General features: G+C 42.6%; 1 protein-coding gene across 2 annotated transcripts in view; it reads right to left on the minus strand.

The window, feature by feature from the left end:
* The window catches only part of FREM2 (FRAS1 related extracellular matrix 2), a 186,604-nt gene that overhangs the window by 24,242 nt on the left and 148,552 nt on the right, over positions 1–13,810 (minus strand). The window contains exons 20-24 of one of the 2 annotated variants that reach the window (XM_032314781.1): positions 13,668–13,802; positions 12,774–12,900; positions 11,726–11,913; positions 11,370–11,516; positions 3,268–9,862 (exon numbers count right to left, since the gene is read on the minus strand). In XM_032314781.1, coding sequence (XP_032170672.1) covers positions 9,350–9,862; positions 11,370–11,516; positions 11,726–11,913; positions 12,774–12,900; positions 13,668–13,802 — 1,110 coding nt within the window. In that variant the 3' untranslated portion in view covers positions 3,268–9,349. Of the gene's footprint in view, positions 1–3,267; positions 9,863–11,369; positions 11,517–11,725; positions 11,914–12,773; positions 12,901–13,667; positions 13,803–13,810 lie in introns of those variants that run through there. The other variant, XM_032314782.1, reaches the window with a different exon arrangement.

Genomic DNA, 13,810 nt, shown 5'->3' on the forward strand with positions numbered 1-13,810 from the left:
AAATCATGACCTGAGCCTAAGGCAGAGGCTTAACCCACTGAGCCACCCAGGTGCCCTGTGCAGATGCGGTTTGAAAGTTCTCTGGGAGATTCAAATTACTCCATCCCTCCCGCATTGTCTCATTAATTCTTCAGCTTGCCATAGGTCATTTATTGTATGGTTACTAAGGGCTGGCTAAAGAGACCTCCGAAGGGAACTGTTTTGGGGGTAAATGGCATAGAAGAATCAAGGAAGGTCACGGCTTTCCTGGAATGTGACTGCCAAAGACAATATTCAAAACACAGTCGCCCCCCCTCCTTAGGGTGAAGTTTGTTTTTCTTCTGGGGGAGGGGAGCTGGAGGGGAGTCGAGGCCCGCAGAGGAGGAAAACAGCCAACAACCTCTTAGAGAGAAGGAAGAATCCAATCTCTTCAGACACAGGCCTGGATCATAGTAATTCCCAAGCACAGATGACCCGAGGGTGTTTTTCCTGCTTTTCCAGACTGTGGGTCCACAGTCCTCAGCTGCCCCAAGCTTTCCTTGCCCTCCAGATGCTGGGCCAATACAAAGAGATCGAACACACTGGTCCCTGGGTGTGTTTGGCTGTGCCTGACCTCAGAACAGGGATCCCTGGAGAGGCGTCTCTTTCCAGAGTCTTAAATGGGAAATGGTAGGGGAGGGGCAACATCCCCCTTTGTTCTTGCCGTAATCCCTGCCCTCCCCTCCCCAGGGGCCTAATCAGTTTCTCAGCCTTCCAGCCTCTCCCTCTCTCTTAACCCACTTTTCCCACGACCCTTGGTACTAGAATAGGTAGGTTTTTACCAGACCTTTCTCTTCCTGTCAGGACTTCTCTTACACAAAACTTGACCCTGGTTTTCAAAGTCTTTGTTCTTACTTCTCTGATTTTGGGTATAATTAAATATCCTGGGGTCTAGATAAAAGATCCTGGCTCTTCTTCTGTTTACTTTAACTCTGCCTCTAAGATTCAAAACTGGCTAGCCAATTCCTAGAGATTTGTGCGATTCATAGGCAAACTCAACAATCCAGAAACACTATCCCAACTGCCCTTTTTATCTGCCTCCCACTCTGTGGGCTATTTTCCATCTGCCCAATCCCCCAAAGGCCAGGTACCAGACACCTAGGGACAGCCCTATGCCCTAGACCCCACTGAAATTACTCAAGTTGGCTAATCCTCAACCTGTTTATCCCTCCTTGGCTGTTTCTGCCCATGGAAACTACAAGAAAGGCTCTCACCCACACTTTCTCTTGTTCCCTCTGCCCCATGACTGACCCTGTTGCATCCCTGTGTGTGGCCCTTTTTGTGGAACGTACCAGCTCCCATTGGAATCTGTGAGTATACTAAGCTTTCTTTTCAATGGCAATTGTTTCTTGATCCTTTGGCCTTGTCATATCGGCATAATAATAAAACTTACATTTAAAAAATACCAAGTCATGAACCTGGGATTCTCGTCTCCATAGAGAAAGTACTTCTCTCTAATTCAGCTACTCAGAGCAGATACCTGTTGTTTTTCAAAGAGTGATTGATTGATTAGAGAGAGAATGAGGAGTAGGGCAGAGGGAGAGGGGGAGAGAGGGTCTCCAGCAGACTCTGTACGGAGCGTGGAGCCGGACACGGGCTCGATCTCACCACCCTGAGACCAGGACCTGAGCTGAAACCAAGAGTCGATGCTCAACCGACTGAGCCACCCAGGCAGCTCAGGGCAGACATCTGTTTTGATGTGTATAAAGTGTCTCTGAAAATAATACACTGACCTATAATATAGGTCATATCCACAGAAAATCATATGTCTGTAAATTGTCAACAAAACTTCTTTGATTTGGGCCACTGCCTTTGAGACCTTCTCTGATCACACTTGAGTATCACCAGTGCCTCTTGATTTAGTGGTCTCTTTAGAATTCAAGCGAAGTGGTGGTGAGGTGTGCAGGCGGATGGGGCTTCTGTCCTCATCAAAAGGGGCAGAAACGTGTCCGGCCACAGCCACTGTATGTTGTCGCGCAGCCTATGTGTTTCGAACTCATTGTCTTCTGAATAGTTTCAACTCCGAGGAAATCCTAGGAAAATATTTGTACCCCTTTTTGCATACGACCTTCTCCAAATGTTCTCCCCCTGTTGAGTACCCTGTATCCTCTCTGACATGCCTCATCGTCCTTTGGATATAATCTTACTCTGCCTGACCGCCTTCTCTACCACCTTTAACCACTTTGCCATTAGTCACATTTAAATTTCCAGGATGAGATCTTAGCATCTTGAAATGCTCTGCAGTCTGTAGGGAGCAGGGGTTTCAAAAATTGCTATCGCTCTTCCTCTGCAGCAGTGTCCTGGCATGGCTGCTGGGTGGGGGCTTGGGATTGGGGATCAGTACTGTGTGGGTTCAGAATGGCCCAACTCTGCTTCTGATCATCTCCCTGCCCCCAGTCAGGTCTACCTTCCCTCATTCTGGTTTGGGGACTTTTCCCTTAAATTGGGTGCCTGGGGTGATTGTGACTTTATGGCAGGGAGATCTTATCTCCTAGTTAATACCCAGGTATGGCTGTATCAGGAATCTTCCCTTCCTCCGTCCCCTTCCCTAACTTCCTGAAAGCCAGGTTTTCTTCCTAGCGGCTTGGAAATTTCCTAGCACACAGGCTCTTTTCTTATCTTCTCTAGTGAAGATGGATTGAGCCTCTCATTTCTGTAGCTGATGACAGCTCTTCTGCTATAACGTGGCCATTTCCTCCCCCAGTCCCCCACTCTAACTTCTCTTGTGTATTTGGCCCTTTTCTTGGGATTATCCTTCAACAGCTCTAAGAGGCTGTCCTTGCCTTTCCTTCTGGTATTAAACAGTGGTGGCCACCTATTAAAAATCTGACTATATAATAAATCAAATGATTACTGATTTGAGTGAAATTTACATAAAGGCGACTGGTCTACCTTGTCAGGGCAGCTCCCCAGCAATGGATTCATCCGTTATTAGTTGATTCTTCCTCATTAGTGCAGCTGGGCAGGGTTTCATACCTGTAGTAGGATCTAGACACCCTGCTCCTGGGACAGAATTACTCGCCTAAGTATGTGGTTTCCTTTAAGCATACATTGCCGCTGACAGGCCTCTGGCTGTGTCAGCACCTGCTACACCTGGTGAGTAAACGCTAAGATCCTGTGGGTTGATCCTGGTAAGGAGCCGAAATACTTTGCCACAAGCATCAGAGAAGTGCTGGGAGCACAGGTCCCATTCTGGAAGCCTGCAGGAGCGTAGGCTTCAGACCTGGAACGAAAGTTAGCGGACACTCATTGCAGACTACACGAATTCTTGGATTTCAGTGCAAATGAAGTTGAAGAATGAACTGCAATAACTTGACCGTGTTAACAGATTTATATTTATATGGGCTTTATTTATATTAAACATGTGATATATTTTGAAGGAAAACAGTGGTAGTTATGCAACACAAGTGGCAGCAGGAGTTATTTTAGACGTGGGTAGAAGACTGAATGGCTCCAAATTATTGGCATAGTTGGTTTCCCAGGGATAAGCTTCAATATCCAGCAAACATGAAGTACCCCAGTAAATAAACAATAACAACAAAAACTAGACCCTGCTTGTTTTTGAAGAATTCCCATGGGAAAATCACAAAGGCCATTAAGCTTTGCAAATAATTCCATTACACACAGATATGTCACTCAGTGGCTACATAAATATAAATTTACTGAGTTTTTGGAGGACTTTGGGGGAAGGAAGTAGGCACTTAATACAATTATCAAACACACAACTCCTTGTCCAGGCTGAAGTTTTCTTTCAGAGACAAATGGGCTTTAAAAATACCTTGCCAAAAACTTGAATTCCTGAAACCACAGAAAGAGAGTCAGCTTTGTACTTCTTTTTGTAATGTGCTTAATTTGGGCCCTTACAGAAATTATCTTTTATTCTTACCAGTAATTGCTTTTCTATATTTTAAGTGGTTTGTATTACAATGCTCTTTATTATTAATGTTAGTTCTTAAAAACTTGCATTTCTCTCTTTTCTTTCTTATTTTCTAAGGCACAATACTGACAATTCTTATGTGAAGGGAAGATCCAAACATTGGAAAAATAAATAACTGTAGTAGTGATTCACTTAGAGTATTCAAGGAATCATGCAATCTGGGTAGGCAACATCTGGCTAATAGTGAAAGGAACATTGTACATTTAATAATTACAATTTGAAACACTTCAAAGCTGTTAACATTTTAACAGTTTTTTTGTTTTGCCATTTATTTCATTGCAAAGTATTCAATCATGCAAAACAACTTCATATATGTGATCTCTGGCCTTTTACTTTTGCTCAATTAAACCCTTAAAGGGATTTTTGTGTGTGTGTCTTAAATGTCAGTGTTGAACCTTCACTGAGAGAAAAATCAAAGCCCAGATTGTCATTACATTATTCAGTATGATGCTTTTGATCTTTTGAAGGGAGTTCTTTCCATCAGCCAAAAGCCTTAACATTTTATAAAGAAGGGACACTGCACAAATGCTGGGCTCACTTACTAGCTTTCAAATGAAAGAGAATGTTAACTTCGTAGTGAAAATGGCAATGGTTTCCAAACTAAAAGGGAAGCGTTACTGGAGGAATGATAGACAAATATCAGAGGAAGAAAAAACCCTAGTCTGTGCCAGAAAGGAACCAAGGAAGGAAGAAAGGAAGGGAGAGGAGGGAAGGAAGGAAAGTAGGAGATGTCATTGCTACAGCAGCATTGTGGTTTCTTCTTCTGGTTGTTGCTCTTAAGTAAAACACAATACTGGAAAAAAAAAATACACAGAGATACCAGCAAAAGCTAACAAATGTACTTGAAAGAGAGGGAAGAGGGTAAAACTCTTTAAAGAACGCCAACTCAATATTCTGATTGGTTTTCCCGGTATAATTAAATTTGAGAGAGGCTCACATTAGTGTAGTTTGTTGTATCAACTTTAGTTCAAGAGAGAACCAGCTTTCTTTTATCTAAGAAGTTTCTGTATAATCCTCCTGGTGAAAACTGTAGGAAAATGCTGCACACTTCTATTTTAGAATCTCTTATTAAAAGCAAAATAACTACTCAAATCTTGATCTTCCATTTTTAACACCAAAGGAGAAATAGACAGTGAGGGAAACTTTGAACCTATGGATGGTATTTTCTGAAAATTCTTGTCATTACCACGGAACACTGGAATCAAGTCGAAGAAAAATCTTAAGGAAACATAGTAACCTTGAAACTAATGTCCAAGAAAATCCCACAATAGTATGTTAACACAAATGACCATTCTGTTGACCTTCTTGAAAATCTCCATATGGACCATTTCAGTTAAAACTATATTTAGGCTCGTCATTTTCTAGAAATGAGATCTTTGGTTGTTTTTATACGTACATGTGTCTGTATGTGCTTGCCAGGTACTAGTCATACTTCTACTGCTGTGCCAAATTACACATTTCTAAGCCATGGCCTTAGGACTGACTGAACACCTAAGCTCTATTCACCATTTGCCCTGCAGTTAGTAAAGACACCTGTCTTCTCCCTTTTGTTATTGCTCTCCTGGCTAGAAGAAATCAAAGAGTTTCAAAGAATCAGCGCTCCCTTGCTTTTAAATGAATACAACTATGTAAACTTCGAATTTGTAAAATATTTGCATCTTTAGAGATTATTTTTTCTTTTTCTTTTAAAGGACTAAATTGGTTTCTAAATCAAAACTAAATAGGTATTTTCAAAATAGCAGCAGTAATCAAATTTCCAACCTTAAAAATTTAAATGTCATTACATTTTCCTGTTATTGCTTCTTTATTGTTTCTCAAGCTAGGACTATTTTACCCTTTAGCGCGGATTTATATGAGAGGCTCTATGATTTTCTGCAGATCCATTCCCATTGTTAAAGTTGACCTTGGAGCTCGTAACCTGGAAAAGACTAAGAGGTGTGATGACCTGATAAAGAAGTTGTTGGCCGCTGATAGAACTACATCTTTTGTACTTGGTCCTTCATGTCACCAATGCTGTGCAGTAGAATGGCGGAGGAATTCTAGTTGACCGCCATTTATACTGTTCAAATGCTGTGGATGCTTGTGGGAGGGTGCACTTCAGGAGGTGTTGGGGCATTAATGGATGAGAACAAGAGTTTATGTGCTATATCCCATCCTTGGAATAAAGTGGGCCTGTCTTCCATTAAGAGGAAAAGAATAAGCCAGACTACCCACATCCCTGCAATGTGCCCTTTCTGTGTAGATTTGTAAAGGGCAATTCCATTAAATTATTGATCTGAAATATTTTACCTTAGATCTGTGATCACAATGACCCATAATGTGGGATTCTTTTAGAGGAAAAAGAGTGGACTCCACTGTCAGTGCTCTGGAGAGTTTTAAGTTGTGGTTCACAGACACGCCTGGCTTGTTCTTGGTCCAGGGCAGAACCCAATGCAAATGCTGATCCCTCTGGTCTAAAGGAGGAGCCACATTTGGTTAGAACCTGCTGGAGACCAGGGAGGGCATCTTGGTTTCTGTGTAATCTCTCAAAGTGGTGAGTCCTAGGTGAGCATTTAGTAAATGTTAACAGAGGGAATGAAGTGGGATAAATAAAACCATCATTAAAACCATAATTATGTATTGTAATGCTTTGTGGTTCATATGCAGGGAGAGCCGCTAAGGCTTCATATATATTTTTGTGCTTTGGGTTTTACTGTGTGATACAATTTCAATTATATAGTTTTAATTAGGGTCAGAAACTACTGGATCTCTAAGGAGTTATTAAAGCTTATATCCTATTGTCTATGGGAAGTTATTTTATGAAATTGTGCTGATAATACCAGCATAATTGTCTAAAAACAAAATATTGGGGGAAAGGGTCTGTTTTATTGAATAATAAAACATTTTCGCTGATCTTTTTTTTCCACTGAAAAGAATTTCTTAAGATTAATGTATATAAAACCACACATTAAGTAAACAGATAAAAGGAAGATGATGCTGAAATCCAAGCACTCTACACTTAAGAAAGCTATATCTGCCTTTTCCCCACAGACTCTAATTTCAAGGGAAAGTTAGAGGAGAGAAAAGGAGAGAAAGGGAATGGGCAGAGAGGAAGAAACTTATCTTTGTTAGGAAAGAATAGACATGTTCTGTGTTTTATAAGCCCTCCAATTCATATATGGCAGTCTCATTAGTAAAACACATTGCAGAGTGAAATTTGATATAAAACCAGTGTGGCCCAAAGGCTCCAAACAGGCTTGTCGTAATGAGGCTTCACTATATTACTATATTACTATGTTACTATATTCAGTGACAGAGATGCTCAAGACTGTGCAAGAGTCAGGCTCTGAGGCATCTAAACCGCTGAAGGAACATAAAGCAACGGCAAGTACTTGTTCCCACAGTCTAACTGAATTGAACCCAGTGCTAAGTCATGAAAAGTCCACACGCTCACTGAAGCGGCTTAACTCATGCTCATTCCTAGACAAGTTACGAGGTAGCTAAAGAAGTAGCAAAGCATCTGCCAGAAGGCAAAGCAGAAGAAAAGGGGATAATGATGAAAGCATTCATGTTTGCTTGACAAATGAACTCCCGGGCTATACAGTACTTAATATAAGTCCTTTGGGGGGCCCTTGAGTTATAGGGGTGATATCCGTAAATTCCCCAATGGAAGGAGACTCCAGTCTACCATATTCTTTGAAAGACTTTGAGTGTGAAATGCAGAGCTGCCCAAAAGGAGAGAGGCGAGCATTAGACGCTTTTCACCTCTCTCTCAGCACCAACGTAGATTCCTTTTTTCAATAAAGAGATGGCTGGTGCCCATGGACACCAGATGAGGTCCATTCCGCTAGGATGTCCAGTGTGGCCAGACTATGGACAAAAGTGAAAAGATTCCAGGCAACACGTGAGGGTTAGTTAGTCCTTAAGTACAGTTCTTTTTCTCCTGACCCTGTTTTTGCTTGAAATACATTCACTAGCTTTTGGGAGATTGGTCACTGGACTACTGACATTTTCCTTCCCTTTCCAACGGAAATTTCTGACATTTGGTGAGAGTCTATTTTTTCAGAAGGGTGATGGGAACCTTGCCAAGCAACTCACTTAAGTTTCCTGGTTTTTAACACTGTGAGCAGTGCCACATGGTATGTTTTCAGATACTGAGAGGGACCTCGCTGTGTCAGCTCACTGAACTGGATATGACAAAGAATGCTGCTCTCCTCCTGGATCAAAGAAGGTTGTGCCTCCAAGGCCATCTCTGGAATGACAGGGGCAGAGGTCCCCATTTTTGGCCCAGAGGCTGATTAGAAGGTTAATGAAATGTCCTATGGCCAATTTAAGTTCTGGACATTGTTGTGTGATTATGCTCCTCTGAGGGTTAACCTCATATATCATCTGTCAGAATGTTCTTTATTTCTGTGATGTAGAAGAGGCACTTTGGTTAAACACATTATATTAATAAATACCACTTTCTCCTTCCACCACCTATAATGATACTTCTCATAATTTTGGGTTCAATACTGCAAACATCTAGGCTCAGTTCTTAAAGAACATTGTCTTATAAATGTGAATCTAACTCTATAGCATTTCTTCTTCATCATCAAAACGCCACCAACCCTCTCATTTCCCACAAATGTTGAGCACCCATGAGATATACTATCATGCAAGAATTCGACTATTTCTCACTATATAACAGGAAAGTCTTCGACAATCTCTTCCAGACTTAACGTACTCTTTGGTTTAATTTAAAGTTAAATAAGCAAGTAAAACAGGGAGGCTCTGATGAGGATGAAAAACAATTCAAATCCAACCTAGTGACTTCCTTCCCTCTATATTTCCTTCCATTCCCTCCCATGTAGTAGGAAAGGTGAATGACGGGTTGAGCCACCCCTGGTCATAATTCCATGCTGTCTCCACCTATTCGAAAACTTGTCATTGTAAACAGTGTATTTATCATTTGTGCAGACTATCCATGAAAGCCTTTCTAGGAATAAACTGTTATACAATGAATAAACAATGTGATAATTGCACCTTCAAGATTCATGCTCATATAGCAACAGGAGACTCCTCTTCAACTTCTGAGAGAGTCTGCAGCACCTTGGAATAGATTTGTCTCCACTGTTTAGAGAAAAATGCCTAAAATGAGAAGTCCATTCCTGGCAGTCCATGGATGGCTATGTGTACACACCAATACATTGTTGCTGACTCTGGAGTCAGAGGAAAGGCGTGGTTTGTGGTCTGCATTTGTTCTCTGATGCATGAAAAAGTAGACAGAATTCAAATCCAATTTCATTAGTACAGTCAGGTCCTCTGAGAAGCTTCATAAAAGAAGTCCCCAATTCCCTGGCACTGACAGAAGCATTTGGGTTTCCACTGTCTTTCTAAGGCACTGGAGGCCAAGGCTGAATCCAGCGACGCTCTTCAAACCTCTGAGCTGTCTCCCTGGTGGTTCTGCGGGGCCATCATGAGCTTGCTACTGCCTGAGCCTTTCAGGGCGCCCTTCCTCCTGGCGCCCTTCCTCCTCCTGCACATCATCACTGTGATGGCAGCGAGGCAGAGGGTGAGGAACCCCACCGCGATGCTGCCAACGACTGTGACCAGGCTGACATCAGAGCTGGGCCGGTTGAGCTCACGAGGGAGGACGCCATCAGAAGGAACTCGCCCCTGGGGGACCTGCTTCCTGCTGGTGCGGTCCAGGGCGATGTGCTGGATGTTGGTTCCCCGGTTGTTGTCAGCACCTATGTCCCACGCCAGCGGGGGTGGGCTCCTGATCTCCCTCTTCTTCCGGCCCTGGCTCGTGGCCTCTGGCTTCCCTGGACCCACTATGGAGTGGTGCTGGTACTCGGTACTTCTTTTGCCAATGCCTCGATTGGCGTTGTCTTTTGATCTTACCGTGTAGATCGTGTGTATGTACCATTCCCGACCCAGGGCAACCTAGGAAATGCAACTCTATTTGTTAGAAAATTAAATACCACACCAACCTAATTCATGACTCCTGCAAGAGAAATTAATGGCAGAGACAATCACTGAGAATTTACTCTAGACTGCAGAATTAATACACTAAACATTTTTTTGTGGGTAGTACGTGCAAGGCTTTGTGTAAAGGACTCTAAAATATTTTGTGTGACTCTCAAAGGAGTGTGTGCCAGTAAATCTTTGGCAATCTGTGACCTGCTGCCATAGAATGTCGGAGCTGTCATATGGTTTTAACTTACTCATCTGAAAAACGGGTAAGGAAGGATCCACCAGTGCCGGAACGTGCCAATGTTACTCAACCAGTTAGTGGCAGAGGCAAGATTAGAACCCAGACCTTCTGACTCTCAGGACTCTCTTACAGTACGTCTGGCTGCATATTTACATAGGAGACCATAGAAAAGGTCCGTTTTTCTGCTTTTCTAGGGCTTGTGAAAAGAAGGGAATTTCTGATGGCTCTCTGAACCCTTCAGGATTTAAAAAGCATTTAATGCTTTGAGAATTAACAGTGAAAACCATTTAAAAAAATTATTCTGAGTAACAAATATGCTTCTTTAAGATTCTTTCTTTAGAATGAAGGCAGATACTGTGTCTGAAGCCCCTCTGGTTTGGACAATTTTCAGGAAATTTCCTAAAAGGTGTACTTGCCCCTCCAAGGATTCTCCGTGGAAACACAACTCTGAATTTGTCTCATTTGTCTGCCCAGTGTTAGGGTCGCCTGTGTCTTTTTACCATCCATCGCTAGGCTAGGATATTGTTTCTTGGTTTATAAAGTCTTTGAGAATGGAGATTTATGAGCTGTGCACACTTCTTTTCTGAAGCTAGCAGTTCAAACAAGATCACTCTAATAAAGATAGTCATGAAAAGTCAACAGGAAGGAAGTTTTGAATAAGAAAAGCAGAGTTTCCGGGGCACCTGGATGGCTCAGTGGCTTAGGCCTCTGCGTTCAGCTCAGGTCATGATCTCAGGGTCCTGGGATCGAGCCCCGCAAGGGGCTCTCTGCTCAGCAGGGAGCCTGTTCCATCCCCCTCCCCCGCCTGCCTCTCTGCCTATCTGTGATCTCTTTCTCTCTGTCAAATAAATGAATAAAATCTTAAAAAATAAAAGAAAGAAAGAAAGAAAGAAAGAAAGAAAGAAAGAAAGAAAGAAAAGAAAAGAAAAGAAAAGAAAATCAGTTTCCAAACATCAGACTTAGATTTCTATTCCGGGCTGAATAAGGGTCTTCATTACTCATAGCCTTAAAATAAGGTGAATGCAGTAATAAAAATAATACCTAGGGTTTACAGAATGCTTACCAGGTGCGCACTATGGTCCCGTGTGGCTTACCTGCATTACCTTATACAATGTTATGATTACTTATGCAGTATTCCTATCATTGCCCTTTCGTAGAAGACACCTGGATCATCCCAATATTAAATAATTTGCATGTGCTCACAGAACTGGTGTAAGTGGCTTATTGCTGGCCCACCTGAAAGAGTGGTGTTGAGTCGACTTTAAAGCCATCGGATCCAGGCTGATTCACTAAGAGAATAGCTTCAGGGTCATCGGCTGCTAGCTTGGCATTAAACAGGACATTTCCAAAACTGGTGGCTTGCGTCTCTGGCTGAGCTTTGTCCTTTAAGCAATAAAGAAAATGAGGAGTGCTGTAGATAATGCCAACTTCTGCAAGTACAGAATGGTTTCTTTAGGTTTGTGCAAGTACAGATGACCATACAATGTCACCATTGTGTTTCATTTAAAAAGAGGTTATTGTTTTTAAATACCAGATGAAAACATTGAACTTTGAACATCTACCTAGTTCACTGTTTGGGCTAAAGCACTTACCACAATTTTAAATCTATATAAGAGTGAAGGAGAGTCCGCTAAGCAGCCGTATTCTGCATTCGTGGGACTGTATTTGGGAACATAGCCGTCAGCTCCAGTGCACAGAAACACCTTCTCAATGCTGCAGTAAAAGGAGTCACCCAGATTCTGGACAGGATCTACCATGACACGCCCGTAAATGATGTCCCCTGAAACAGATACGTGGAAGTGTCATTTCTGTTACGTGGTAAGTCCTGTCCACATGACTCTGCAAACCATTGGTGACAATAACGCTCCCTAGAGAGTACTTCCTTCTTTTTCTAATCTGCCATCAAATACTGGAAGACTTTCAGGATGTCACCCACTCCCAGGCCTCAGGTAAGACCACGCTGGGGACGGACCACAAGTGACTGCAGATTTACTGACTGTCCCATGCTCAGTCAGTAGTGGGAATAACCTCAACACTTGGTCTATAAGTTAATATTCATAATTCCACTGTGGTTTAAAGTCCACTTCATATAGATAAATTACTTGGCAGGATACAGACTAATAAAGTACATAGAAAAGAAAATATTGATAAAAAGCTGAGTTGGCTTTATGTGATGTTGAAGGAGAGTTTGTGGAAATTCCCTCGCAGTCAGTCATGTTTCGCAACTACTACTGAACTCCCACCATGCGTGTTAGGCATTCTGCGAAGTGCCAGGAACAAGCCACTGAGCAGCACAGATATGACCCTCACCATGAGGCACCGGGAGTCTCAAGTAGCTGCAGTATTTGAGTCTATGCACCTGGAAAGAAGATTCACGAAAAGAAAATCTAGATTGTTTCCAAAAGTCACTTAGGCAAAGCAAATAGAGATTAACTTCCCCAGAAGAAAAACCATCTAGTAGCATATATCCAATTCCAGTGGCCCTAGCCATCCCTGCCAAAGTGGTAAAGACCCAGTAATATTCTCAAGAGTACACCAGCACTGATCATTTCCCTTCTTAAACATGATCCCAATAAAGCAAAGCACAACAGATGCGGCGGCGAGCAGACAGAGCGGCTGTCTCATCTGTGAAACGGGTACCTTCTGCGAAGGCAACATCACTCTCTTGCCCAAATCCCATGGATCCATCAGACAGCCAGAGGCTCTTCTTGGAGAGAAGGTACATCTGGGTGTTCAAGCTGAACTCAGCTGCCACTGGATCGCTGACCTAAAACCAAGTGTGAAAGCTCTGTTACGGGTTGCCGATTGCCCTGGCGGTGCACAAATGCCTTATTCACAGACACACACATGGGCTGTACGTGCACATGTAGATGACGGAAGACTGCACCGCAGTTTTCACATCCGACCAAACTAACACAGGGGATTGTAACGCTGGCTCTGCCCTTCATGAGAAGGCGATACTGGTGAGGTGAAATGTTTTGACTAGGACGAAACAGCATTCCTTGAGCTCTTTTCCATTGTTTTCACAAGGTATATATGGGACTTGTACTTCTCATGCTCAGTGCAGGGCCAACACTTAGTATTTGTCCTTGGACAAAAGTGTATTCATATTTCTTTTACTATATAATGGCAGTTAGGTACTTGGAGATGTCGCGAACTACAGGATATTTGTTTTCCTTCAAGATCAAGAACGAGGCAAAGACATACAGAAGAACTCTGGGGAAAACCCTCAACTCTCCAAGGCAGCAAACTCCAGGAGGAGAAAAGATCACATAAGAAGAAAAATAACCCTTGTGAACTCTTCAACTCTGGATTTTATACCCTGAACCAACGACAGATGAAGGGCAGTTCTTTCCTCCTTCCTTCTTCTCTTGCTTCCTTCCTGTCTGACTTCCTTTATTCTCAGCAAGCAAGAATTAGTAAGTCATGGTGCGAATTTATGTATTTGTTTATCTATTTACTGATACACGTAAACCACGATCTTCATGAAGTGGGATTGGAGAAGTCACGGGACAGCAACTGCAAGAGACACACCTGTTGGAACCGAATGTCAAGGTCAAAGGTGACAGGCTCTCGGGGGTTGCAGGTGACTGGCAGGCGGTACTCTTGATGCGATGGAGTGGTGCAAGGCAGCAGTTTCACTGTGTAAGTCCCTGAATAGTCACGTACCTTTAAGG

The sequence above is a fragment of the Mustela erminea genome, chromosome 15 (genome assembly GCF_009829155.1).
Source record: "Mustela erminea isolate mMusErm1 chromosome 15, mMusErm1.Pri, whole genome shotgun sequence".
In the NCBI taxonomy this organism is placed as follows: domain Eukaryota; kingdom Metazoa; phylum Chordata; class Mammalia; order Carnivora; family Mustelidae; genus Mustela; species Mustela erminea.